The 24,470-nt window shown below is 30.5% G+C and overlaps 3 protein-coding genes and 1 long non-coding RNA gene across 6 annotated transcripts; 2 read left to right on the forward strand and 2 right to left on the reverse strand.

The window, feature by feature from the left end:
• On the reverse strand, nucleotides 1-5,566 carry LOC130446017 (N-alpha-acetyltransferase 30A). Of its 2 annotated transcripts, XM_056781988.1 has the most exons (6): nucleotides 5,382-5,566; nucleotides 5,165-5,305; nucleotides 4,829-5,110; nucleotides 2,157-2,561; nucleotides 1,847-2,068; nucleotides 1-598 (listed from the first exon to the last, which is right to left on the reverse strand). In XM_056781988.1, the coding sequence occupies exons 3-6, from the start codon at nucleotides 5,084-5,086 to the stop codon at nucleotides 503-505; spliced, it is 981 nt and encodes a 326-aa protein (XP_056637966.1). In that variant the 5' UTR covers nucleotides 5,087-5,110; nucleotides 5,165-5,305; nucleotides 5,382-5,566; the 3' UTR covers nucleotides 1-502. The 2 variants fall into 2 exon arrangements, with proteins under 2 accessions (XP_056637966.1, XP_056637967.1); XM_056781989.1 differs by having other exon boundaries at nucleotides 4,829-5,566.
• LOC130446018 (cytochrome c oxidase assembly factor 6 homolog) lies at nucleotides 5,244-13,605 on the forward strand. Of its 2 annotated transcripts, XR_008910096.1 has the most exons (3): nucleotides 5,244-5,341; nucleotides 8,921-9,510; nucleotides 13,432-13,605. XR_008910096.1 is itself a non-coding variant. In XM_056781990.1 (2 exons), the coding sequence occupies exon 2, from the start codon at nucleotides 8,961-8,963 to the stop codon at nucleotides 9,207-9,209; it is 249 nt and encodes an 82-aa protein (XP_056637968.1). In that variant the 5' UTR covers nucleotides 5,244-5,341; nucleotides 8,921-8,960; the 3' UTR covers nucleotides 9,210-10,379. The 2 variants fall into 2 exon arrangements, 1 of the variants encoding a protein (XP_056637968.1); XM_056781990.1 differs by lacking the exon at nucleotides 13,432-13,605 and having other exon boundaries at nucleotides 8,921-10,379.
• Nucleotides 13,606-17,013: 3,408 nt separating this feature from the next.
• Nucleotides 17,014-21,592, forward strand: LOC130445455 (uncharacterized). Its single transcript, XR_008910049.1, has 3 exons — nucleotides 17,014-17,070; nucleotides 21,253-21,434; nucleotides 21,489-21,592. It is a non-coding gene; the product is annotated as an uncharacterized LOC130445455 (long non-coding RNA).
• Nucleotides 17,069-23,788, reverse strand: LOC130445451 (uncharacterized). The gene is made up of 4 exons (XM_056781069.1): nucleotides 22,208-23,788; nucleotides 20,356-20,955; nucleotides 19,484-19,594; nucleotides 17,069-18,716 (listed from the first exon to the last, which is right to left on the reverse strand). Exons 1-4 carry the CDS (start codon nucleotides 23,654-23,656, stop codon nucleotides 18,636-18,638), a joined length of 2,241 nt encoding a protein of 746 aa, XP_056637047.1. The 5' UTR covers nucleotides 23,657-23,788; the 3' UTR covers nucleotides 17,069-18,635.
• Between the last annotated feature and the right edge of the window lie 682 nt (nucleotides 23,789-24,470).

Consider the following 24,470-nt stretch of genomic DNA (forward strand, 5'->3'; position numbering starts at 1 on the left):
TGGCACTAAACGGTTTTATTAGTACATTTAGTGAGTTTCTTTTCTACTAATTAATTGTTATTGACACTTATTTCGAACTTTTATTTAGCGAATATTATAAAATTGATCCAAATTAGACCACCTTCCCATAAGTGAACATTATCTACCACAAAATTCGCGACACTAGACACAAAGTGAAACAAAGATGTGTCCATAACATTTCCGAATTATTAAACTACATATCAACAACAAAACTTTTAGATCCTAAAATAATATTTTGAAATCAACATTTTTTAATTTAATATAATCATGAAAAATTTTTACTCTTGCCCCGTTATGCTCGACAACTTTTGGTATCTTCTTAAAAAATAAAGAAAACAATTTGAATATAAATAAACATCAACAATAATAAAATTTGCGAACCTCCAACTACTTCACCACTTTCTAAATTCTAACAAAACATAGTCTCTTACAAAATTCATACTATTCAATAATGACATGTTTGATCATATTCGATTGATACTCATCTCAACCACAATTTAAGCCTCAAAGCATCCACTCCGTTTAGGTAATATCTGAAGAGTCGTTTATCCCGGACAAAACCCAATTTTTCATATAGCTGAAACAAAATTGAAAACATAAACAAAATAATATGTTAATAATACCACAAATAAATTTATATAATATTTCTAAATTAAAATTTTTTAATATTAAACCGTCCAACTGGGAATCGATTTTGAAAAATGACAATTGCTAGAATTTTTTAGTATAATCTTACCAATAAGAGACGCTCCAGAAAAATCGATGGTATTATATAAGTAGGGCGGCCTGATCGACAGGACAGTTCTGTACAGAGTGGTCGCATCGTTAAAATAAAAATATTAGTATAAGTGTTAAAAGTATGTGAAGTGAATAAATAGATTTATCACTATATTATTAATAGGTTTCAGATCAACCAGCTGAAAAGATTTCAATGGGTCTGAAAATGATTAGGGTTTATATTTTTAAATGATTGGCCACGCCGTAACATAAATTTTGCAATTTTAGTACGTCTCTAGCACTTATAATAGCGCTGATATAAGTTTTTAAAAGTGTAATATTTTTATACCGCCTGCATTTCTTAATGCAAAGCGTCAATCGCTTGCTTACGTCACCAGCGCCGATCAAGTTTCGTCCGACAAGCTACAGCAGTATCCGCACCACATTGTTTTGTTTTACCATCATATCGCGTCGTATTAGTTCTATTTTTTGGTAGGTTGTCGACAAAGTTTCGTTATAAATATTGTATTGTACCATAATGTAGAAACACCACTATTACTGCACCAAATAAAATATTCCTAAGGGAGAAAAATTATGGAAAAAATACAAAGTACAAGTAATCGGTTTTGTTTTGAACCACTGCTCTATTTTTATCAACAAATCAATTTGTTCACTCACAAATCACTCCAGCCAGGAGCATTTTGTCAAACAGGTCAGGCGCTCTCCTATACAATCGGCGCTGATGAAGTAGTACCTATTTGGAACGGATCTTGGGCAGTATAAAATATATACAGACTGTTAAACTTGTCAATACTAATCCTACTTACTTGACATACAACATTATTCTTGTAAAAATAAAATTTTTGATAAAGAATATATTTTCTTTAAATTTTCCAAGCCCACTGTATAATTTAATATTACTAATGAAAAATCTAATCTTTGTTATAAAAAAGTATTTAGTTCAACGTTTGGAGCCTTCAATGTTATATCTAAGTAAACAAATCTATAAAATATTATCTTATTTTGCACTGCACGATCAACAAAAGTTTCATTGAGCTACCTTAGTAAGTTGATTCTTGTATAGTACGAAAAGTTTAGATCAGCTTACCTGTAGAGCAGGTTTATTGGTAACTTCCGTTTCTAAAACAACTTCATCGGCGTCGCCCAATAACATTTCGTTAATAGCCATCTGTACTAAGTTTGAACCGATTCTGAGTTTACGGTACTTTTGATCTACTGCCAACATAGCAATGTAACCTCTTCTAATCACTTTACGATGCAAATCTAACTTACATACTATGGCTCCTACACATTCATCTTCACACATCGCCTAAAAGTTATACGAATCAATAAACTCCTATTTAATTGGTCAAAATTATTTAAAATATTGAGCAATTACAGATTATATCATTACATACCAGGAAACAAAGTTTAGGCCAATTGTGTATGAAATATCTGTAAGTGTATATAGAATATGGTTCCGAAAGGTCCTTCTGTATGATTTTCATGATCATTGGCATCTGTTGTTCAGATTCATACTGTATAAAATCTATTTTTGGTTTGATTGTTAGAGAATGATTATCCGTCAACTGCGCATCATCCTTTTTGTCTTCTAAACTAACAATTTTTAAACTATCTAATATTCCGATATCAACCTCACTGGAACTTGGTTGAGCATTTGTTGCATTCACCACCTGCAGTTTTAGTTTAGGTTTATCACAAGAGATATTTTCATTTGAATCTAGAGTCGTAATAGGGTCAATTTTACTATCTACATTATTTACAATTTCACTGGAAATTTCTTCTAATGTACTTTGGTCTTCCTGCAAAAAATATAATTAAAATGATTTTTATTATGCAAATTTTTTCTGCAGAAATATGTATTATAATTGATAATAATAGTATCTGAAAATATTTGAAACTGTACAAGGTTATAAAAATTATTTACATCAAGTTAATAGTACATAGGGGTACATTTTTTGAAAGACCAAATAATAATAAAGAACAATGTATGTATGTATGTATCAAAAAACAGATAAAAATTGACATTTCGAACTATTTCGGTCTTTATTCTATTTTATAAATTTTAATGCATTATGAATAATTTAATTGATAACTGCTACATATTTTTGAAATGTTACAACTAAGAAAAAACCCTTTTTTGGTTAAAACAGATTTTTATTTTGATATTCACGTTATAGCTGATCTATTGATTAATATAAGTATGACAATTGTGAAATGTATGTATGTGGTGATTAGGATGTCATAAATATTGTGACCCAAAGGATCTATTATGTCCCCTTTTATTGCTGTGGCACTGAGGATACTATCAATCCCACTCCTTTCAAACAGTTCAGGATGTGAAAGGACTTAAGCTTCTAGAGATCTTTGTCTTTTATTTCATACATTCTCAGATGTAATGCTTTGGAGTTCTGTAGTCCTCCCCTTTGAATGAATACGGATAGAGATTGCATCCTATGCATAACAGAATCTACATGTTGCACCTTCAGCTAAACCTAGCGTTTTCATTTTAAGGTATCTATTGAGGCGGCAAGACTCTTATTGTTATTTGTAGATTGTTCTTGCCTAGATTGATACATTCAACAAATCATCCCCGGTTATAGTATCTTTGTCTGTCTCAGCCTCTGCAAATTGTTACAGTAACTGATTTTTTCCCTATGTACCCCTTTCAGTATTTTCTCTACTGTTCTTTAGCTGATTCCACAAAGGTGATTGAAGAATCTCGTTTTATCAAATATCTCCTAAATGGCCTTATTTATGAAGTTCTTATTTTAGAAGTAAATAAAAAACATTAGAATAATCAATTTCATTTCACTATCTACTTCATTCCATATTTATATTATTAAAATAATTTAAAATTAAAAAATTCAAATTATCATAAGTCAGCCTTCAAAACTACCCTGTTTTTATAAAGGATAAGATACATGGTGACTCTAAATTAGTTATCCTAACGACTTGGGAGACATTCCAAAAATATAAATCCAATAATTAGAACCATTTGAAAGAAAAAAATAAGTGTTTCAATGCACCCCTTTAAAGATTTATATGTAAATTTAAAATATTTCTGGATTACCTAAATGGTTGTATATATTTCATAAGAATTGAGAAATGTTATTATAAATAAAAAACATGTTAGTGAATCTTAATTGTGTGGGTAGACTTAAATAGATAATTGCAAACAAAATTATGATTGAGCAGAATTCAATATATTGTAGAAATTGCAAATATGTTAGTTGGAATTTCAGGAGCCGCTGGTCATATTCATACTGAACACATTGTTTACACTACCACTACACCACCATTCACAATTACTCTATCTGTCTGTTTGAATAACCAAGTTATCGTCTTCTGTTTCATTCTTACAGTTTATCTTCAGTCTCTGAAGACGATAACTTGGTTATAGAAAAGCATGTCAGACAGTGTAATTGTGAGTGTTGGTGTAGTGTAAACAGTGTGTTCAGTAATTGCAAATATATCAAAAACTGCTGGGTTAACGTCAAGTTTTGTACCAGGAGTATAAAATATTTTGATCTGTGGCATTAGCCATTTCACAAAAAATTTCTATCTAAATACATAATTTACAAATGAAAGTCTGGGTGATTAAATTTTTCAAATCCTTATGAACATAATATTTCATAATGGCAAATTCTTCACATCTACTTGTGAATCAACAAGAATCGTGAAATCATCATATAAAGTCAAGTTTCAAATCAATTCGAAATCAACATCAAGGTTAAGGACTTGCTGCATTAGAAAATTTTTTATATGTTTCAATGAAAAATTATGAACTACAGCACAGTACCTATAGATTTGTATGGTGACGTATTATTGATAAGCAATATTGACATGAAACTATGATATAATGAAATATTTGAATTATATTACTACTTTGACTGATTGGTATATATATATATATATATATATATATATATATATATATTTTATTATAATTGTAAATTGAAATATCAATATACTGTTGTCATCATAAATGATTCATGTCTAATAATAAATAATGCATAATGAAATATAGTTACACAAATTGAATATTTTAAGGAAAATGCATATTTACCTTTTGTTTAATAACGCAATTCTGTTCCTTTTCTCTATTGTCTATTGTATCTATTTTCTGCTTATTTCTCTTTCTTCTATTATTTTTTTTGCACCCAGTCGCATCATTTACATTAGATAATCCATTGATCAGCCCATTTTTTAATTCTGGTGGTTTTTCGTTTAAAATACACTTGTTTGATACGTCTTTAACCAAATCATCATTTAGAGTTGAAGGACACTTTTCAACTTTATTTTTTTTTGTTTTGGTTTTATTCATTTTTTTAAATGACCGATATTTCACCTTAAAATCATTACTTCAATACTCTATACAATCATTTGATAGAAAAATTTTTACGAAAAGGACATATTGATGTAAAAAAATCCAAGTAGTCAGACACTCCAGAAACTCAGAGATTTTTATAGGTTATCTGTTTCTTGCATCAGCGCAATGGTGAATGTCACTTTATAATTATTGTCTCTAAATGCAAGAGAAAATCTAAAAAACCATAATCCTTTCAACTTCGTTTTAGACGTAAGTATTTATTTCATTAGTTATATTTTAGAGTTCTTACCAAAGGTTTATTAGAAGACTTTTGACTACATTGATATTTAAAATTTTTATATTATAACTTAACCTCAATTTTAGGCTATAATAGTCGTAATGCTATGAAGTTAGGTACATAAATTACTGTTTCGCATAATATCCCAGTAAAATATTTGAATCCTTTCAAAATAATTCTTATCTAAAAATGGACTCGTCAGCTAAATTCATAAAATTCATAAGAAAATATACAAACTAAGTTGAAAGTGTGATTTTTATTATATTATATGCATAAATTATTTTAAAAATGATCAGATTATTTGAAACAAAATTTTACTGTAAACGTACCTAGAATAAGTATCCGCAAATTCCAAAAATTGAAATACTTATATAACTGAATTTTTTTATTAAAATTCAAAATCGAAACAATATCTGGGTACAAAGTAACAGAAAGTTAAAAATTTGAAAATTAGAAATATCATTTTTAAACTTGACTGAAAATTACCCACAGCAGTTTCGATAAAATTAGGTGTTTCAATGTATTTGTACACTAATTTAGGAATCCTTTTTTTTTTTAAATAACGATTGTAATATAAATATGAAGCAATCATTTTACTTTTATAGAGTTAAAATTTATAATATTTAATAGTAATAGAAATATTGTAAGTTGAATAATTTGTTCAACAAACCTATTTTTATTTAAATTAGCTATACTTATCCAAAATTCAAATTGCTTTTATGATATTTTGAAGTGAAAATACACATTTTGTAAGAATTAATTTGGAACATTATTGAATAAATGAAAAAAAGCGGGATTGCTAGTCTTGGTCTTGCATAAGTCTTCCACAAATTGGTCTTGGTCTTTAGCTGGTCGTTGTCTTGCATTTTTTGAGCCCATCTTTAACCTTACTTCGTTGTACCTGATATTGGTTATTAATTGTGCTCTCTCATACTTTTTTGGCCTCTTTGTAACGATTTCTTAATTCTGTTTGGTTCTTGTTTATAAAGATACCAACTTTCTCATTTTAAATACAACCTCCAGTATACTATTTATTATTTGGATTCCCCAGAAAATTCTAGACATAATTCATGTACAATATCTTATAGCTACCTTCAACTGCTTCGGAAATATTAATTATTTCTAGATTTATTACAACAATTGAAATAAAATTTTTTGTTTCTAAGAACTAATCAATCCCCGATTAATGTACAACTCGATGCAATTGTTCAAAAACATATCAAGTGTAAAAGTTATTCTCTACCAAAGTTTTGACCACATTTCATGATGCTCTGATTCAGTAGCTTCATTTACTTTTATATCAACTTCCTTTCATTTGTTTTTTCTGTACAATTATTCGAAAAAATTGATTAACCTTGTATTGAAATAGAAGTTTGAAAATATCAAATATTAGAGTCACGTTAATAAGGGTTTAAAAATAACACGCATCAATAATTTATTTTGTTTTTCTGACATCAACTAAAAATAAACAAGTTCAGTGTTGATTAACACTCGAAAAATAATTCATGACGTGGAACAGTCAAATGGAATAAATTTGTTAATACATAAATGAGGGCGTATTTAAATATGTATTGTTTCAAAAAAATTACCAACTTTCTTATTTTAAATACAACCCCCACTTGATTGAAGGTGTCGTAATCGGTTAAGTTCGAATCAATGGATTGACAGAGTTGCAGAAGCTTTTATTCATTGGCCTCTTCGGCCTCCAAGTCCTTCTAATAAGTGATTATTTAAGAGGTATAGGATTTGATTTTTATAAAAAACCACAAAAAATTTGAAAAAATTGATGAAATCTTTATTGGAATCGATAGAACGATCAGTATAATTTAATTATGAAGATGATTTCATGCGAATGTTGACCGCGGCTCCGCTTTAGATAGCCCATGCGCAAGGTCCAATTTTGGCACACTCTCTCCAACAAATTGGTCGGTGTTTCACGTATAAATGCTTTAATATTGGCTTCCGTTGCGTCAATCGTTGCTGGTTTATTCTTGTAGAATTAGCCATAACAAGAAATAGTTTAAAGTTAAATCACACGATCTAGGCTGACAATTGACTGGCCCCAAACGTGAGATGAACTGTTCACCGAAGGCGGCTTTCAATTTAGCCATTTTTTCACGTGCCGTGTGGCATGTGGCACCGTCTTGTTGAAACCATATGTCAGGCATGTCCAATTCTTCCATTTTGGACAAAAAAAATCGTTAATCACCACACGGTAGCGCTCGCCATTCACAGCAACGTTCCGGCCATCGTCGCTTTTGAAGAAGTACAGCCACCGGTCCATAATCCACACCAAACAGTGACTTTTTCGGGATTTATTCTGACTGGTCTTCACTCGAGATGCGTCAATTTTGCTTGTTGACGTTTCCTTTCAACAAGAAATGAGCTTCCTTGCTGAACACAATTTTTCGATATAAAAGTGGATCTCCCTCCAACTTTGCCAGCTCCCATTGCTCGTTTGTGAATCGATTCATACTTAAATTAAAGACCAAACTGAACAACAAGAACAGACAATGAGACAGGACACGATTCACGCGTGTTCTATCAAAAAAAGTGTTGCCAAAAAGATACCAGCAAAAAAATCACTCGTTAAAATTCCTATGGCCCCCTATGTACTACTACTACTACATAGATACAATTATTAATATTAAATAGTTGAATTGTTCAATTAAGGAATTAAAACGATAGGATTTAGAAAGATGACTAGGAAATTGTTAACGAACAGAGTAAGTGAATTGTCAAAACATAACACATCACTAAATAAGTCATGTGGCTACTGGGGGTGGGGTCAGATCTGGACTATACGGTGGATTTAACCATTGTTGCCATAAACTTGTGCATTGTCTTGGTGAAACAGTGGTTTTTTGTTTGACATATGAGTATTCGCTATTGATTTTAGAGGTAGTCGATGAACAATATTTCGTGCGCATCCCATAATACTGAAGCCATCACCTTCCCAGCTAACTGTTGTCCTTTGCACGCTTCGGCGTAGTTCATCGACAACAGTACACTCAGATGATGTTCATTTTGATATGGGAGTGAAGTGATGGATCCATGTTTCATTCGTTGTCACATATCGAAGCAAAAATTATTTAGAAGGTTGGCCTGCCAAACTTTGTCGATATGTCCACTCGTGCGATTGCTCGGAATTCCCCATATTTCTCTATATCTTCAGTCCTTACGTTGGTGACGTAGGCCTGATAGTTGGAGGCCCATACTATTGTATGAAATTGTATACTATACATATTGTTTGGTAAAGTTATGACTAAAATTTTCACGTATCCTATTTTAGTTACTAAATATTTGTTATCGTAATAATATTTCAGTTATTTGATCCCATAATAATTTGATTATTTTTATTTGGCGTCTATAATTTATGTTCTATCATCTAGAATTAAATATTTAATAACAAATTTGAATTAAAGTTTTTACTTCAAACACTGGATTATTTATTATATTGATCGGTCCCGTCTCTGTGTGTTAAACTTCAAGATGTATGAATATTGCACACAAGTTTCATTCAAAAAATTCTGACCACTTATTATTTTTAGTTTTAGTTCAGTCGAAAATTCATATCGTCGCTGGGCAGTCATGTCGTTTCCTACGCGAGAAGAACGCTCCAAATGTTGGGCGGCGCGTGACAAATATTGGGAATGTCTCGACAAGAACTCTAGTGCCGATAAAGACGAAAAAACAAATGTTTGTGTAGAATTTCGAAAATTGTATGAACAATCTTGTACCGCGCAGTGGGTGAAACATTTCGATAGAAAAAGAAACTACCTAATGTTTAAAGAAAAAATTGAAAAAGATGGGTATGAACCGCTAGATTCGTTGAAATAGTTTACGTACTTGAAATTTTGCAGATCAGCGTTTACAATTGATAAATATTCAGTCAGAACTTTGACTTATTCTTGTTGATAATAGATTCTTTAGTTAATATAAAAACTAATTTTATATACAATATTTTCGATTTATTTATAGATAGATTTCAGACTACCTTTATTTGTGGGTACGTTTCTCACAATGTTACATACTCACAACATAAGTTGTCATGTCCAACTTTTGAAGAAAATCTACATTAATTTGTGTTATAAAATGGCTGTTAGTGATATCAAAGGTTTCAAAAGTGGATGATTTAAAGGTGAGATTTGGAAAAGTTTGGCTTTAACAAACGTTCAAATTTGTTAAATTTCATATTAAATAGTTCATCATGTTTTCATTAGACAAAGTAAAAATAAATAAATAGTACGTTGAAATTGAGAAAAAATACGTATAATTATTTTGCTCATACAATGTATCACAATGTAAAGGATTGATAAAATGTAAATTTCCAACAGGCAACTTTAGTAAGGTAAGTTTGTTTTATAAACTACTGTACTTTTGAGTTCATGATTAAATCATTGGATATTCGTACTATTGACTGAAAAATATTATTCCTCCGTGTTCATTGTGGGATATGTTATGTTATCAATACTTGAAATGCCACTATCTGATAATTAACAGTAAATACAATAATTTTTATAATAATTAGTGCTGTTAGGATAAGTTGTTTCAGGTGAATGAAGAACCAAAAGTACTTGAGATAGAATCACTATCAATTTTAGAATTTGATGCCTCAAAAATTGATATTTTTTATGTTTACAAAATCTATATAACAAGTTATTGTGAACGGAATTCTGATATTTAGTTTTCTTTCCAAGAAAAATGAATGATAATTTTCTACATGATCGGATTCAAATGTTCTCGACCATGGCAGTGAAAATTCCATCTGTTATATTAAAAAAGTATTTCACTATATAATTGGTAAGGTTAGTGGGTCCTATGTAAGTTAATAGATACTACTATTTAATAGCTAACAGTACTATAGACGATAATCTATTTATTTGTAAATTGTAACTGCAAAATTTCAGGTTAAATAATTGTATATAGTTTTCATTATATTGTTAGTCAAATGATTATCATTTATTTTTATCCATGGGATATGTAAATAAAGTTGTTGTTTCTATGAGACTTATATTTTTATTCATTTCTATTAATGAAACTCATTATATTAATATAGATAGTCGTGTTTGCGATTGCTATTTAGAAGGCCAATTATGTTCCCTTTTGTTGCTGGTGATGCTCAGTGTTTACAGTGTTATATTAATCCAACTCCAGAATGTGTTGCAAAAAATCCTCATATTTTATTGATGTTCTGCGGTGCCTTGGCCTCTCACACTATGAGACAATGTAGATATAGGTCTCGTCCCCAACTTAACACATTATATACGTTGGATTCTCTGCTAAACCTAGAGTTTTTAGGTGTTCATTGAGGCGGTAATACCCTGCCAAGACTCCTATTAATATATGTGGATTGTTTTAACTTGGATCTTGTTTCGTTATAGTTTCCTAGCTGTACATTTTTCAGTCTCAAACCCTGTAGATTGATCAGTAACTGTTTACCCTAGCTTTCTAGTGTTTTCTGTTTTATCCTGTAGTCGATTCCATAAAAGAGTTTATATCCTATGAAGAATTTATCCTCCCCTACTTTAACATGTCAGCTATTTCATTTCCTACCACTCTATTGTGTACCAGAAGCAATTGGAGGTTAACTTCTTGGCCATGCCATTATAGTCCCGGCTGCACATATGGAAGCCAAATTTTTTACGTTCAAGACATCGATTCTCGTGGTTTTTAGATCAGTACCCCCGACCATTGCCCCAATCATGTTTGGTCTTATTATTATTTTTCATTCCAGATATTTCACCTCTAGACAAATGGAGTTAAGATTGATAACAAGGTATGCGGAGGTCAGTAAGTGCGCATAAGTCCCCCTTGTAATGGTATAAATGGTGTCTTCCCCTATTTCTTGAATATCGTTTCCTTTTCAGTGAATTTCCCGTAGAGCGACTATATCCATCTTATAAATGTTCATTTCTTTGATAACTGTTTTAATTGCTTTTTCAGCAATATATCATTTTGTTTAATGTTTAATTTTGTTGTTTTAATTGCTCATTGTCCTGTCCATTGCCGTTTTCGAGGATGGTTACAGAAGTACTTGGACTAACAAAAAAAAACACAATAGTTTATATTTCAGGGTATTTTCTTTTAGGTCCATACACTTTCCCAGCGATGCTCAATTAGTTCGATAGCCTTTTTATAATAAAAATCGTCAAGCTCCTCTAAATAGCCTTTAAATGCCAACATCACCTCTTCATTGTTGGGAAATCTTTGATCACCGAGCCATTTTTTCAGGTCTGGGTGGAGGAGGTAGCAATTCAAACTTTAATTCAATAATTTTGGCCATTTCAATAACGGATTTGTGAGCTGGTGCATTGCCTTGGTGATCTAACTCTTTCTTCTTGCCAAATGTGGCCGTTTTTGTTTGAAAAAAGAAAAAAATATACAGCACATACCCATAAATCGACGCGATGACCTTGCTTGCAGATGGAACGGTCTTTGCCTTGTTTGGAGCCGGTTCTCTCTTTTCAGTCTATTGTTTTGATTGTTCTTTTGTTTCGGGTGTGAAGTGATAGACTCACGTTTCATCCATGGTTATGAAACGGCGCAAAAATTCGATTTTATTACTGTGAAACATTGCCAAAGATCCTCACGACGTTGTTTTTGTCCCATTATGAGCGAACGCGGCACCCATCTTGCACACAGCTTTCTGATATCCAAATTTTCAGTTAATATACGACGTACCGTACTTTTAGAAATGCCTACTATATCTGCTAGCTCGCGCACTTGCAGTACCGCTTTGTGGATTTTCGTTAACATTTCTGGAGTCGTCACCTCATCTGGTGGACCTCTGCGTTGCTGGTCTTCTATACCCAATACCTTACTGTTTATAAGCAAGGAGCAGTCTCACCCTAAGTAGAATTTAGTTATGCTTTTATATTGGTTGGGCTCAAGCCTTTCAAACAAAAGTATTGTATCACATAACGATGACCAATTTATTCCACGTTTACAAATTCACTGAAAACGTTCAATATTGGTGACTTTCAGCAAATACTAAACAACGGGACGTCTTCAATCTTGAAACATATGTTATATAGATTCAGTACTTTCAAATACAGTGTTATTTTCCAAACAACTACCGTCATCTCTAGGTCAGACCAGGTACTTCTGGGAGCATCCTCGTACATTGTTGCTTTATTTGCACTTGGTCTTTTTCCATTGCCGTGTACGTTTAGGCATAATTCGTATACATTGTTCAATTTTGACGATAAACATGACAGTGAAGTGTAAATTTACTCTCATCAGAAAAGATCTTCTAACTGGATCACATTGTTATCTAATATTGCCATTATTTGTTCAAAAAAATACGTTCTACTATCGAAATCGTCTTCCATGAGCTATTGAGTTGGTATAGGGATGCATTTGCCTGAATAGAGAGGCTGTTTTGGAACAGATTTATGAGGCTATCCAATTTCGTATCATCACTTTTTGCATTGTCAGCTACTTTTTCTATCTGTCTTCCATGAACAAGTCCACGAAACTGATTTCCCATTTTACTCATTATTCCATAGGATATCCGCGGCAAATTTTTAAAATTTTCGTGAATAAAGCGAGCAATTATTTGAAAAATGGTTATTTTGTGCATTTCTGTTAATTGAACCGTTTTTTTGATATTATTAGTATTGACACTGGCAATTACTTTCATTGGGCAGACACAAGTTGTTGAGGCTATGAGCTTTAAACGAAAATAAAAAAAATTATATATTTGTTTTACTTATATCAATATGAATATAAAATGGAATATGTCTAGAATTTTCTGATGATTCCAAATATCAAATAATATATAGGGGGTTGCATTTAAAATAAGAAAGTTCCCACTGTCACATGAAACATTCTGTATAATGTTTTTCGCGTATTTAACCGTACACATTGACCAAGCGTTTTTCCAAACACGTCCTGTTGGTGAAGGCTTATAAGTCTCGAACATTATTACATACTGGAGTCTACTACTATTGTACTATACGGTATGTCCGGTAAACCCTGGTTCTTAATCTATTCAATCTGAAATGGTTAATTAATGGGTTTAATGTTGATAAATTAATGGGCAATTTCATTGTTCCAGAATTCCAAGCAAGAATGGCAGTGACTCCACGATTTTTTTGCCTAGAAGAATCTACCATCAATTAGTATGTTTATAAATATCAAACTACTACTAACCATATCCATATTCAACTGTGATAATGAATTTGTTATATTGAATATGTTCTTTTTATTAAATAAATCTTTTAAAAAATAATCGTTTGTGGTTTCGTTCAAATGTTCCTAATAAAAAAATATTATTCCAAATAACGATTTCTACCATGGCATCTAACATCATTACAGATATAAGTAATAGTCAAGAATGTAGATAAAGATAAAATCTGATTTGATGATTGGGCTTTCCCAGAAAACAGGTGAGAAATTAAAGATCAAACAATATAAATTTTAACTAAAAATTGTTTTGAAATGTGTCTAATCTCAGAATATTCTCCCGATAATGGGGATAGGAATGTTTTAATGAATATTTCTGTGCACTGCTCCAGATATTTACGGATTATTTTGTTTTGTAGCCTCACAAATCTTTCACCGATATCAGTACCATTATCTTTCAATTTTAACATAAATTGATGGATTATAAATGGAAGAACCTGATTGGTCTTTTGTTTTGTTTTGAAGTTTCAAGACAGCTTGATAAAAACTTGCTGACTGAACTTGTAAAAATAAAGCCACAATTCGGATGTGGGATTTTCAAAAAAGATTGCATAATGAGTGAATAGAAATTTGAGTGAGTTTAATTTTTATTGCACCATATTTTTCCATTGCATTGTGTAGGGTCAGTATTGGACAATATTTTTTAGCCTGTGCTTCGTCTTGACGAGGAGTACAAGCGCGCGTGCATAATGGCGGAAAAAAGAATGAAAAAGTTAAGAAAAGAGAGTTTATCGTCGAATGTATCCAATTGTACAGAGAATTGCCATCTTTGTGGAATGTCAAGAGTAAGGAATATCATGACCGATTTTTTTTCTCAATCAATGACGAGACCCATTCTAGTAGATTTTGAAACTGTTCCAAGTTCAGTCGCAGTTCCGCATATATCTTCAAATCTTTTAAAATATTTTCGTGAGTGTATTTCTAACTTTTCTTGTACTAATCTTTCGACCACCAACGTGTTCGATTACGTTTAGCTACAAGCAATACAATTAAAGCAGCAGCTAAATATTGTTCGGACATGTTGCTTTACGCACAGTGCACACTATTCTTCAACTAAACACGAAAACATTGCGCAGCAGTTCTTTTATTGCGCAATTTAATTGATCGTTTGGATTGTAAGTGCATTTCAATCTTATTGTCCAATGTTATTGTAGGGTCTAGGTTTGTTTTCAATATCCAAAAAGAAGCTTTTTAAAGACTGATACATTGTGAGAGCCTTTTCCAAGGCAGGCATAATAACAAGTCATCTGGTTTCGCTATAACCGAGATTTGTTGATCTTCAGTTTCAGTTTCGGCACAAAATTTGTATCTTTACAATAACGCTTTCGTAATGTATTGGTTGATAAAAAAATCACATTTCAAATTAGGCTCAAATTTATTTAACTGCACTCTCTATACATTGGAACAATGCAATTTCATTTAGCGATTAAAAAATATTTTTATTGGACGTTAATTCGAAAATATAAAAACAAGTCGGACGAATTTTTCGAAGCATATTTCTTTGTTGGCTTAACGCCACGTTTCGATTCACGTCACCGAACATATTTCATCGTAATAATAGTAAATCATTCAAAATCTAACGTTTGATATTGCGGTACTCGCATAAAAATAGTTTGATACACGTTCTTATAAATTTCCAAATAACTTAAAATGATCGTATTTGCCCACTAAATTACCAGTATTAATAATTATTAGTTTTAAGTGAAATTATTCAAATTTTTTCATCTTGTTCAGATTTATAATTAAATTATGGTAAGCTTATTATTTTCTAATTCTGAAATAATTGTTACGTACACTAAAAAATCGATTGCTTGTTACACAACTCAAATACAATTACTATTAGATCCAACAGATCTAAGTCTTATTCCTAGTTCGGGGACTGTCCGATCACTGAAAATTATTCGATGAGTAGGACTTTCCATAATTCCTTTCTTTAATAAGTTCGAAATGGCGCTCTAATGTAAGATGAACAGTAGTTCCTCGGTGGGTTTCTTATGTCTTCTTCTTCTTATTCATTTTTACGATCTCATGATATGTATCCTCTGTATCAGTTCCTGGGAGGTAGACTGCCAGCTGTCTTGATTTCTATTCCTATTCAGTGTCGTTGAAATTATTCTTCCGATACCGAAAATTACTCACAAAATAGGTCTTCAATTTCCGTTATTATCTATATCCTCATTTACAACTCGCTCAAAATGGTAATATCTAAATTTAGGACTCGATGACTCACCTCACGCTCTTCTTCCACTACTTCCCTCCACCGTTTACTTGGTCTACCCATTTTTTTGTTTTTCGTCTTGCTTCCACATTTATTATTTATTTTTAGTATAACTGTTTCGTGTTTCTTAGTGTTTAAAACTGTTCAATTTGCTATTTTTAACTTGTCTTTAATATGTATAGATGTGTTGATTATTGCTTCTCGAATTTGTAAGACTCGGACTGCACACTAAGGTAGTTCGCCCACTAGCTCGTATATTTTTTACTCTCATGAGAAGAATACAAAAACAAATTTATGAATCCTGGAGAATCTAATAAGGATAATCATATGTTTTGATAGAATTATTGCATTATCGTCAGTCTTTGATAAGGAATTTAATAATGTCATAGGAAGCACCTCATGTTCTTGTTGCTCCTCCACTATTATGTAGTTTCCTACTTCCTTTACAAAGTCTTTTTAGTTTGTTTCTGGTATCGCTAATATGTCGATTTCATATCTATTTATTTCCTGTATTGAAACTTTCAGTACTCCTTTAGCATATGTACTGCTTACATTCCAAGTTCCTATCCTTAGTGTTTCTATCTTCTTTGTTCTCTAATTCTGTTTTCATTGCCGGGTCTGATTTCCTGTCCTCCGTCCTTGAGGGGGTATCTAGTGCTACAAGTTTGTTTGATAATATGTTTTGATTCCTTTTTTCCACCTTATTCTCCTCCACGTTCTTTTAATTCAATGAATTTTTTTCTATATCTAATTGAAAATTTGTTTAGTTGATTTTATTATCAAATAATTAACGCTATCAAGCAATAATTTCTAACCTTTTTTTTTTAAATGTTGTTGACACACAACGCAAGTTCACTTCACTTTTTTTTCGAGATTTGGAAATTGGTTAATGTAGCTGCAGGGTCCACCAGATCCAGCAAAATTTTGAAAGTGTTCTATGAAACAAAAAAGTTTAGGAACCACTGCTATAAATAGATACTGTAGTAGGCATTTAAAAAAAATGAAAAATTTATCATTTTTAAAAATATATTTCAAAAAAGAATAGTATAAAAAATTAAAGCATTGTGACAAAAAGCACAAGAAAATTAAAATATTCACTTTTATAAATAAAAACATTCAAATAATCAGATTCAGATGGGTTAGATGATCTCCTGACTTTGTAAGTGATGCAACCTAGCAGAGAACGACAGCAGCAGTAGTAGTAAAGATTCCAATAGGTGGGGGTCAATTTGAGTGAATAGTTTGTCTTATATACAGTAGTTTTGATCAGTACCAGATTAGTGGGTATTACAGGTGAGCCATAATAATTTGTTAAACTACAATATATATAATTGGAAAGTGTATTTTTTTGAACGTGTTTTATACGTTTTCAAATTGTACATTTAAATTTTTAAATTTACAAGGTTTTTTCAAGGCCCTTCAAGATTGTTGATATGAGACCTATTTACATCATAAACATGTTTCTGTTTTGTTGTATTGTTTTACCTTTATGTATTTTGTGAATAGTTCTACACAGTCTAGTTTGTCTCAATTTGCAATTGGTTTGTCAATAAGTTTTCCTTTTCAGTTAATTCTGGCTGAATTAATTTTTTCTTTGTATTTATTGATGTAATAATTTGAAAAATTTTTTTTTATTGTCAATGTCATGTACATCATTATTACTAATGTGACCGTGATAAATTACCATCATTTTTGGAAGTCAAACTTAAAGGTATATTTCGGGCGGATTTACATTATTACATTGAGTATCCTTTGAACCAACTGGAAAGAGCTCTTAGACACTGAAAAGTTGAGTCATTCAAATCGATCAAGGTTACTTTATCGACCTTATTTGTGTAAAGGTGTTATTTGAATTTATTTGATTGGAGTAGTTATTCATGTATATACTTTTATTTTTAATAAAATTAAAATGCTACACAACCTTTTTTTGTTTCAAATATAATATGCAAAAAAGCACAAAAACATTATTATAAAAGAAAATAAGTTCAAATTTAAAATATATATACAAATAGTTATCAAAAATCGTAATGTATAAAAGCACAACAGCCGAATTTGTGAACTTGTGGAACAGTTTAAAATTAAAACTGTTAAATAATAATAACGAGATTCACTGCCCTAGGCTAAACCTTTCGATTATAATTTTTTTATAATCATTGACCAATTAATAATTGGTTTTGTCAGAAATGTATCTACCACCATATTTTATTCGGTTTTGGTAGTAGTTTCTTTTAGTTACAAACAGCAATAAAATGATCAATAAGCATACCTGATACATACACCTTACAGTATCACAAGAACCATTATTGTAAGAAGAGGGCAATCTCTAGTTTCTGCACTAATTGCATACTTTGGTATACAATTTTTAACATTTTGTCTCACAAACTAGTGCAGAAATGATTAAAACTATTACATACTACGTGTATGAAAAATAAATTGACTAAGATATTCCGATACATTTAAAGTCAGGAAGGATACATTTATAGTTAGGAACGGAACACATTATGTAGGGTAGTTATGTGAAAAATTTTGGATATTTGAAACTATAAGCATTTCTTACACGAAAATTTTATGTAATCTTAAATATGAAAAAAGCCCCATATTATGTAAATTCTGCATTTTGAGCAGTAGTGATTCCTAATTGTAAGATGTATCACCATGTATACATTTCTTATAAAAATAAGGTTTTTAAACATTTTAAAATATTTTCGACTATTTAAAAACAATAAAAAGTTGAATGTAAAGAAAATATTATGGAATGAACATGAATGTATAAAACAATATATAAATTTTAAAGGGATTACCCTTTTAATGGCACTTTAAATACTTTCTATTGTTCTTTTACTTATACTCTATAATATCTATTCTATTGTTAATTCATGTTTATCCTCTTCTGCAAATCTGGCATTCATTTTTTCGGCCCAAGCGTTGAATTCATTTTCCTAAAATAAAATGTGGAATATTTCAAATGATTTGATTGTAATTAGAAATATCAAATTAACAACATTGATCATAAAAAATGTCTGAAGGTTTCAAAAGAAAATTATACAAGAATTTGTATACAGTATAGAAACAAAATTTATGTAACATAAGAATATCTATACAAAATAGCAACCAGCTGAATTACAATCTATCAGTGTAACGGCCGGTTTCATAATCCCATCCTAATTGACACTTTAACTAAAGGAGCCTTCATATTAAAGGGTCCTTTAACTTAACACTTAAAGTGAAGCGGTCCCATAACCAATTTGTAATGGTATCTTCAAGGCGTTAAAATAAGGTTGGTAGGTCTGGCCATAATTCAAAAGTTTTTGACAGATACTAAGGACAATATTCTGTATTTTTTCAATATATGTCCTTAGAAAAAAAAATGGAACGTAGAAGTCTGTGTTAAAGAGTGTTTGTTATGACCCCAACATTTATTTTGGCTCGATCGATCTTTGGTGGCGCGCTGTTGTGTTTATTTTTCAATTCAATTTTCCATTTCAATTATACAATTCAAACAATTATATTTCACAGCTCAGCACTCTTTGTACAAAAAAACAATATCGACTATCGGAGAACATACCTTGTGGCTTATGATTTATCTTGTCAGACTAGTATGAAATATCCATTTTCCGCGAGAGTTGAACAGTACTTCTCTTATGCCTTTTGCGAGAATTGTCCGTTTAGTTTTTATATAATGAATAACTTTTCTTTCAATACTTACTTCAGCTTTAGTCATAGCGTTCTTTTTCTTTCTCTTAGATTTCTTCTCGTCCATTTCATCATCAGATCCTTCGGAAAATAGTCTTTTTCTTCGCTTTTTTGGGAAGATTGGCTACAACACAAACAATTGATGAAAAATTTGCCAACTAATAATATTTACATGATGTACCCATAATTTTTATCATTTCATTACAAAAATAAAAAAGATCAAAGAAGCATTCATAAAACTTATTTCTGCTAAAAACTTTTAGCTAGGTAGAATCCCGGCTTTTATGCTTCAGCTCATCTAATCCAAGCTGATGAGAGCATATTGAAAGAATGGACAGAGGTAAACAAGTGAAAAGAATATATGAAACAAAAATACAAAGAAAAAAAAGAGAATTTTGTGATAACAAAATAGAACATTTATTATAGAAAATATATATCTAAATGATACTGATTTCAGGTATATTTTAATAAAAAAATATTTCTTTCATTTTGTCCTTAAACAAAATATTTTGTTAGTATTGTCAATTAGAAAAAACTATGGCCAAGGTAAATTTCATTCTCTGTCCCAGCTGGTTTATCATAAAAAAACTATGTACATTTTTAACTGGTTTTGAAGAGCTTTTAGATTATATATAAGTATTATTTACTATAATTTCTTATTTATTAGAACTTTAAATATGATTATGCTTCTAAATGTTCTTCAATTTAGGTTTTTTCTGAATTTTTTGAGAAATTATAAAAGAAATCAGAAGAAACATAAAATCAAGAACATTTAGAACCATTAAAATATTATTATATAAGTAAGAAAATATATTTTCGATTTAAAATCTAAACTAATTTCACTTCCAAAATATAATAAAAATTGATTTATTTAAAATTACATACCATATCAATATTAAAATCTGTATCTTTTCCTTGGTCAATGTCTTCAAATAAGTGAACTTCATCTTGTGGAACTTCATAATTATTTTCTAAAACTGATGGCAATATATCTTCCTTCAGGACGTCCCCACTTTTTCTAATCTCTCTCTCCCCACGTTTTCTCTGATAACTCTTTCTTATTGATTTCAAAGGATTATTTTCTTCATTTTCATCACTACGAATTATGGACACATTTGGAGACCCAATATCTTCCTCTATTTTTTTTGTGGGTGTCGAAATAACTTTGTTGCTCTGGATTATTCCCAAAACTCTCCTGGGGACTTTATCTACATTGTATTCCTCATAATCAAATAGACTTGGTCGATTAGGTACATCTTGTTCATTATGAGCACTTTCTATGTAATCCAATATTGAAGTTTGAACTGGTTCCTTTACATGTGAAGTATCTACAGATTTTTTGGCACACAGTAATTCTATCCTTTGTACGAATTCATAATCAAGAACCATCTCTTGTTCTTTACATGGTAAACCGTTCTTTTTTAGCTTTAACATATGTGGATTTCTTTTAAAGAAACCTTGAAATCTCCAAGGATGTTCTTTTTTCTAAAATGAAAAATGGATTAAAAATAAAATACCATAATATCTAAATCTCAACAGAAACAAACAAATTGTCATTGCTTTCTCACCAAATAAAAGGTGTACATCTTTATAATAACTCATTTCCACAACTCGAGAACTGAAAATGCAGGTTTCACTAGATTTTTGAATCAAGATTGAATACAGATTAAATACCCTATAAAGACAGTTGCTTGTTCTTTCCACAAATGTATATATGTTGACATTTACGGACGTTTTAAATATTTACTTTTTTTTACAATAGCAGTTAAAAATTTTTTTTAGATATTCTGCAATATTTATAATAGAATAAGGTTCCCAACGAATTTTCACAATGACAAACATGTTTATTGGTATTGAATAATACATGATTGGAAAGCTTAGATTTCTCTCTATTTTTCAACATAATCACCGCTTAGATCAATGTTTTTTTATCCGTAGACTTCGGAAGTGTGTAGAAGTGTAAGGTACCCACTTTGAATATTTATTATTTCTTTTTGTTTTCATTTGATAAATTGTAGGCTAACCAACTAAATTTATCTACATTTCAATTTTTTCCTTAAGTAAGTAACTTGATGTTAGACAGTATGCAATGCAATACAAAATGTTTGAATTTGTTTTAATACCTCCTGTAAGTATTTTCAATAAATAATTACAATTTATGATAATTTTCTTCAGCATGTCTCTTTATAGTAAACAGTTGTCATGGTATGTACAACTATCTAAAAATCCACATATCTCCTAAACCATAAATTTGATCAAATTGAACAAAGAGTACCTTTTTGTTGAAAAATCGATATGAAAATTCATTTTTGCTATCTTCAGCTGGTACAGGTTGTCCATGTAAAAGTTATAGATTGTTAACCATTGAGCATGAGTCGCCCCTGGCTTTCAGATAGTAGTGTAGATTATTTAATCTGCCAAACACACTACATCCATTAAAAATCCGCAATGTTAGAATGTCTCATTTAGAAAATATACTTGAATGTAAGTTCTGATTTTGCAGCTTTGAAGGCATGTATATCAGAAACGAGGGGTCGTATGAGTAAATTTTTTTGTCACAGCATAATTTTCAAGACATCTATTCACTCCCCAATTTTTTACATTAAATCACAGAATACCCTGTATAGTAATAAGAAACAAATTTTTTTGATTTATCCACATCTAATAACATTTATAGTAGAAAGTAGCATAATACAACAAAAATTATATTAGAATTTTAGAGTTGTTAGCTACTTACCTTATGATAAAATCTGCAATCTTTTGGTGTTTCATCAGTTTCATCTTTGAAACCAAAGAATTCATCACATCCAACTTCTACAATTTCAAAATCGTTATCTAAATCAGATTCGCAGTTTTCATCTTCACAAAAGAGAGGAATATTATCATGAAACTCTCTTTGCAAATTATGAGATTTATCTAATGGATTCATATCCGAAGTTATACTCATATTATTTGTTTCATTTTGGTAAGTTGTACTTGAATGAGAACAATTTGCTGCCTTCGTAAACTCAAAATTTTTAATGGTTTTTAAAAGTATGTTACCGATAACATGTATATGAGGAGATCCATTGTTTTTTTGTGATGAACCTGGTATCTTATTTCCACAAATTTCCAAGTTAGTAGAATCATATCGATTTAAAGTGGAAATAGTTGTTTCATTCTTATCAAAGCCACGGAAACCATCTTCTATATCTAAATGTGGAAATGAAATTTTTGAACTGTCATTAATTGAATTTGTTGCTGATTCCAATGGTGGGTTAGAACTATGTGATTTCTTATTTCCCGAGTCACGATCATTTACTTTATGCAAAACATTTTTCATTATATTCAGTATTTTCTGGTCATAGCTTGGAGTTATTTTCGTTACTTTTTTCTTCTTAGTTGTTTTCTTTTCCTTCTTTTCAATTCTCTTCATTATATCGTATATGGTTTTATTGAATTTTGCAGAGCTTCTTCTTTTTTTTTGTTTTGATTCTTTTGGATCAATAATATCAAGAGCATAAGGATCTTTAGAATTATTCTTTGTTAATATCGGAAATTGTTGTCTATAAATAGGAACTTTTATTTTATTTTTATCAGGTGTACACTGATTAGTTGATTCTTCTAATGTTGATTCGAAATAATTTTTAACTGTACCTTTTCTCAACATCTTTGGTAATGGAACAGTTAACATTTTTAATGTTGAATTTGCAGCTTCTTTCGATTGCTTATTATGTAGCTCCTTATTTACATGTTTTTTATATCTCTCGTCACATTTTGTTTGTGACCTAGAATTAGCATTCTTGTCAGACGATGGTTTGTGTGTTACATCATTTGAAATAATATTGTGTAGTTTCACATATAAGTCTTTTTGGAAATTTCTATTATGTTCAACATTAGAGCTAGCATCCGAATCGTTTTCCAAATTATGGCAGCTTTCTTTATCCTTTCCTATACACACTCTATTTTTTCTTTTTGTACTTGTTCCCTTCTGTGATGGTATATTTTTGTTTTTTGTAACTCGTGAAAATTCGTCTATACATTTATTTTTAGTTCTTTCTGGAGTAAGACACTTTTTGGTACTAATTTTTTTAGATGTTTTTCTTTGAGGCATATTAACGTTTGAGCAGTCACTAAATGGAAATCGAGGAATAGATATTCTCAAAACCTGTACGTTTTCAATTTTATTTGCATGTAATTTCTGCATCTCTACCACTTTTAGAATCGTTTGTTAATTTTTAAATCACGATTCAGTAATAAAAATATTTTAAGATTCGACATCGTTTTTAATAAACCGCGAAACTAAACATAACTGTTTTTAGTCAAGCTTGTCACTTGTCAATTGACAGAAGGAAATATGATTAGGTTAACATGATCACTGATCTGAGTGTTTGGAAAGTAATCCTGATCGTTATTATAAATTTTATCATTATTATATTATTTAACTGAATAAAGGTTTGCAACTAAAGAAAATCTATAGATATGAATATGAAAAATTAAAGCACGAAATCAAAGTAATAGTCGTAGTTTAAATTTGAAATTTTCATCAAAAATCAAACATAACGTTACCAAAGTATGATAATCATAGATTATGATCCGTAATCAGCTAAAGGTATACAATTATCACATGTTCTGAAGCTGCGAAGTGCTCAGAAACTTCTGTCAAGAGTAGATCAAATTATACCAAAATGTCACATCTACGTGGACGAAAATATATTAAATTTGATAAAATTATAAATATATAAATAAATTCGGCTTCCAAACGTCCTTCGACGTTGTCGGATATTGGATCATTGATTACAACTATACTTCATCTGGCAGCTACTGAACTGCGAAGAAAAAAAATAAAATGTGGAAGGAACGGGAATCTACTCGGAAACTATTGAAGAGGAAATGAGTAGGTTGAAAGGATTCGACTAAAGAGGAGCTTATGCTATAACTCATACAGAAATTAGGTTGTTTGTCTTGATTCAATATCGCTTTTCAATGAAAATAAGCTTAAATAACAGGTAAAAATTTGA

This window comes from Diorhabda sublineata, chromosome 6 (genome assembly GCF_026230105.1).
Source record: "Diorhabda sublineata isolate icDioSubl1.1 chromosome 6, icDioSubl1.1, whole genome shotgun sequence".
Taxonomy (NCBI): domain Eukaryota; kingdom Metazoa; phylum Arthropoda; class Insecta; order Coleoptera; family Chrysomelidae; genus Diorhabda; species Diorhabda sublineata.

Bases quoted from the DNA above. Each gene is read 5' to 3' on its own strand.
- LOC130446017 (XM_056781988.1), bottom strand. From the start codon at position 5,086: ATGAATAAAACCAAAACAAAAAAAAATAAAGTTGAAAAGTGTCCTTCA. The intron at 2,562-4,828 runs GTAAATATGCAT...TATTTTTTGCAG, and splicing joins ATTGCGTTATTAAACAAAAG to GAAGACCAAAGTACATTAGA. The intron at 599-1,846 runs GTAAGCTGATCT...ATTTTGTTTCAG, and splicing joins CCAATAAACCTGCTCTACAG to CTATATGAAAAATTGGGTTT.
- LOC130446018 (XM_056781990.1), top strand. From the start codon at position 8,961: ATGTCGTTTCCTACGCGAGAAGAACGCTCCAAATGTTGGGCGGCGCGT.
- LOC130445451 (XM_056781069.1), bottom strand. From the start codon at position 23,656: ATGCAGAAATTACATGCAAATAAAATTGAAAACGTACAGGTTTTGAGA. The intron at 19,595-20,355 runs GTATGTAATTTT...TTTGTGTTGTAG, and splicing joins CAGATTTTAATATTGATATG to CCAATCTTCCCAAAAAAGCG. The intron at 18,717-19,483 runs GTAAGTATTGAA...ATTTTATTTTAG, and splicing joins ACGCTATGACTAAAGCTGAA to GAAAATGAATTCAACGCTTG.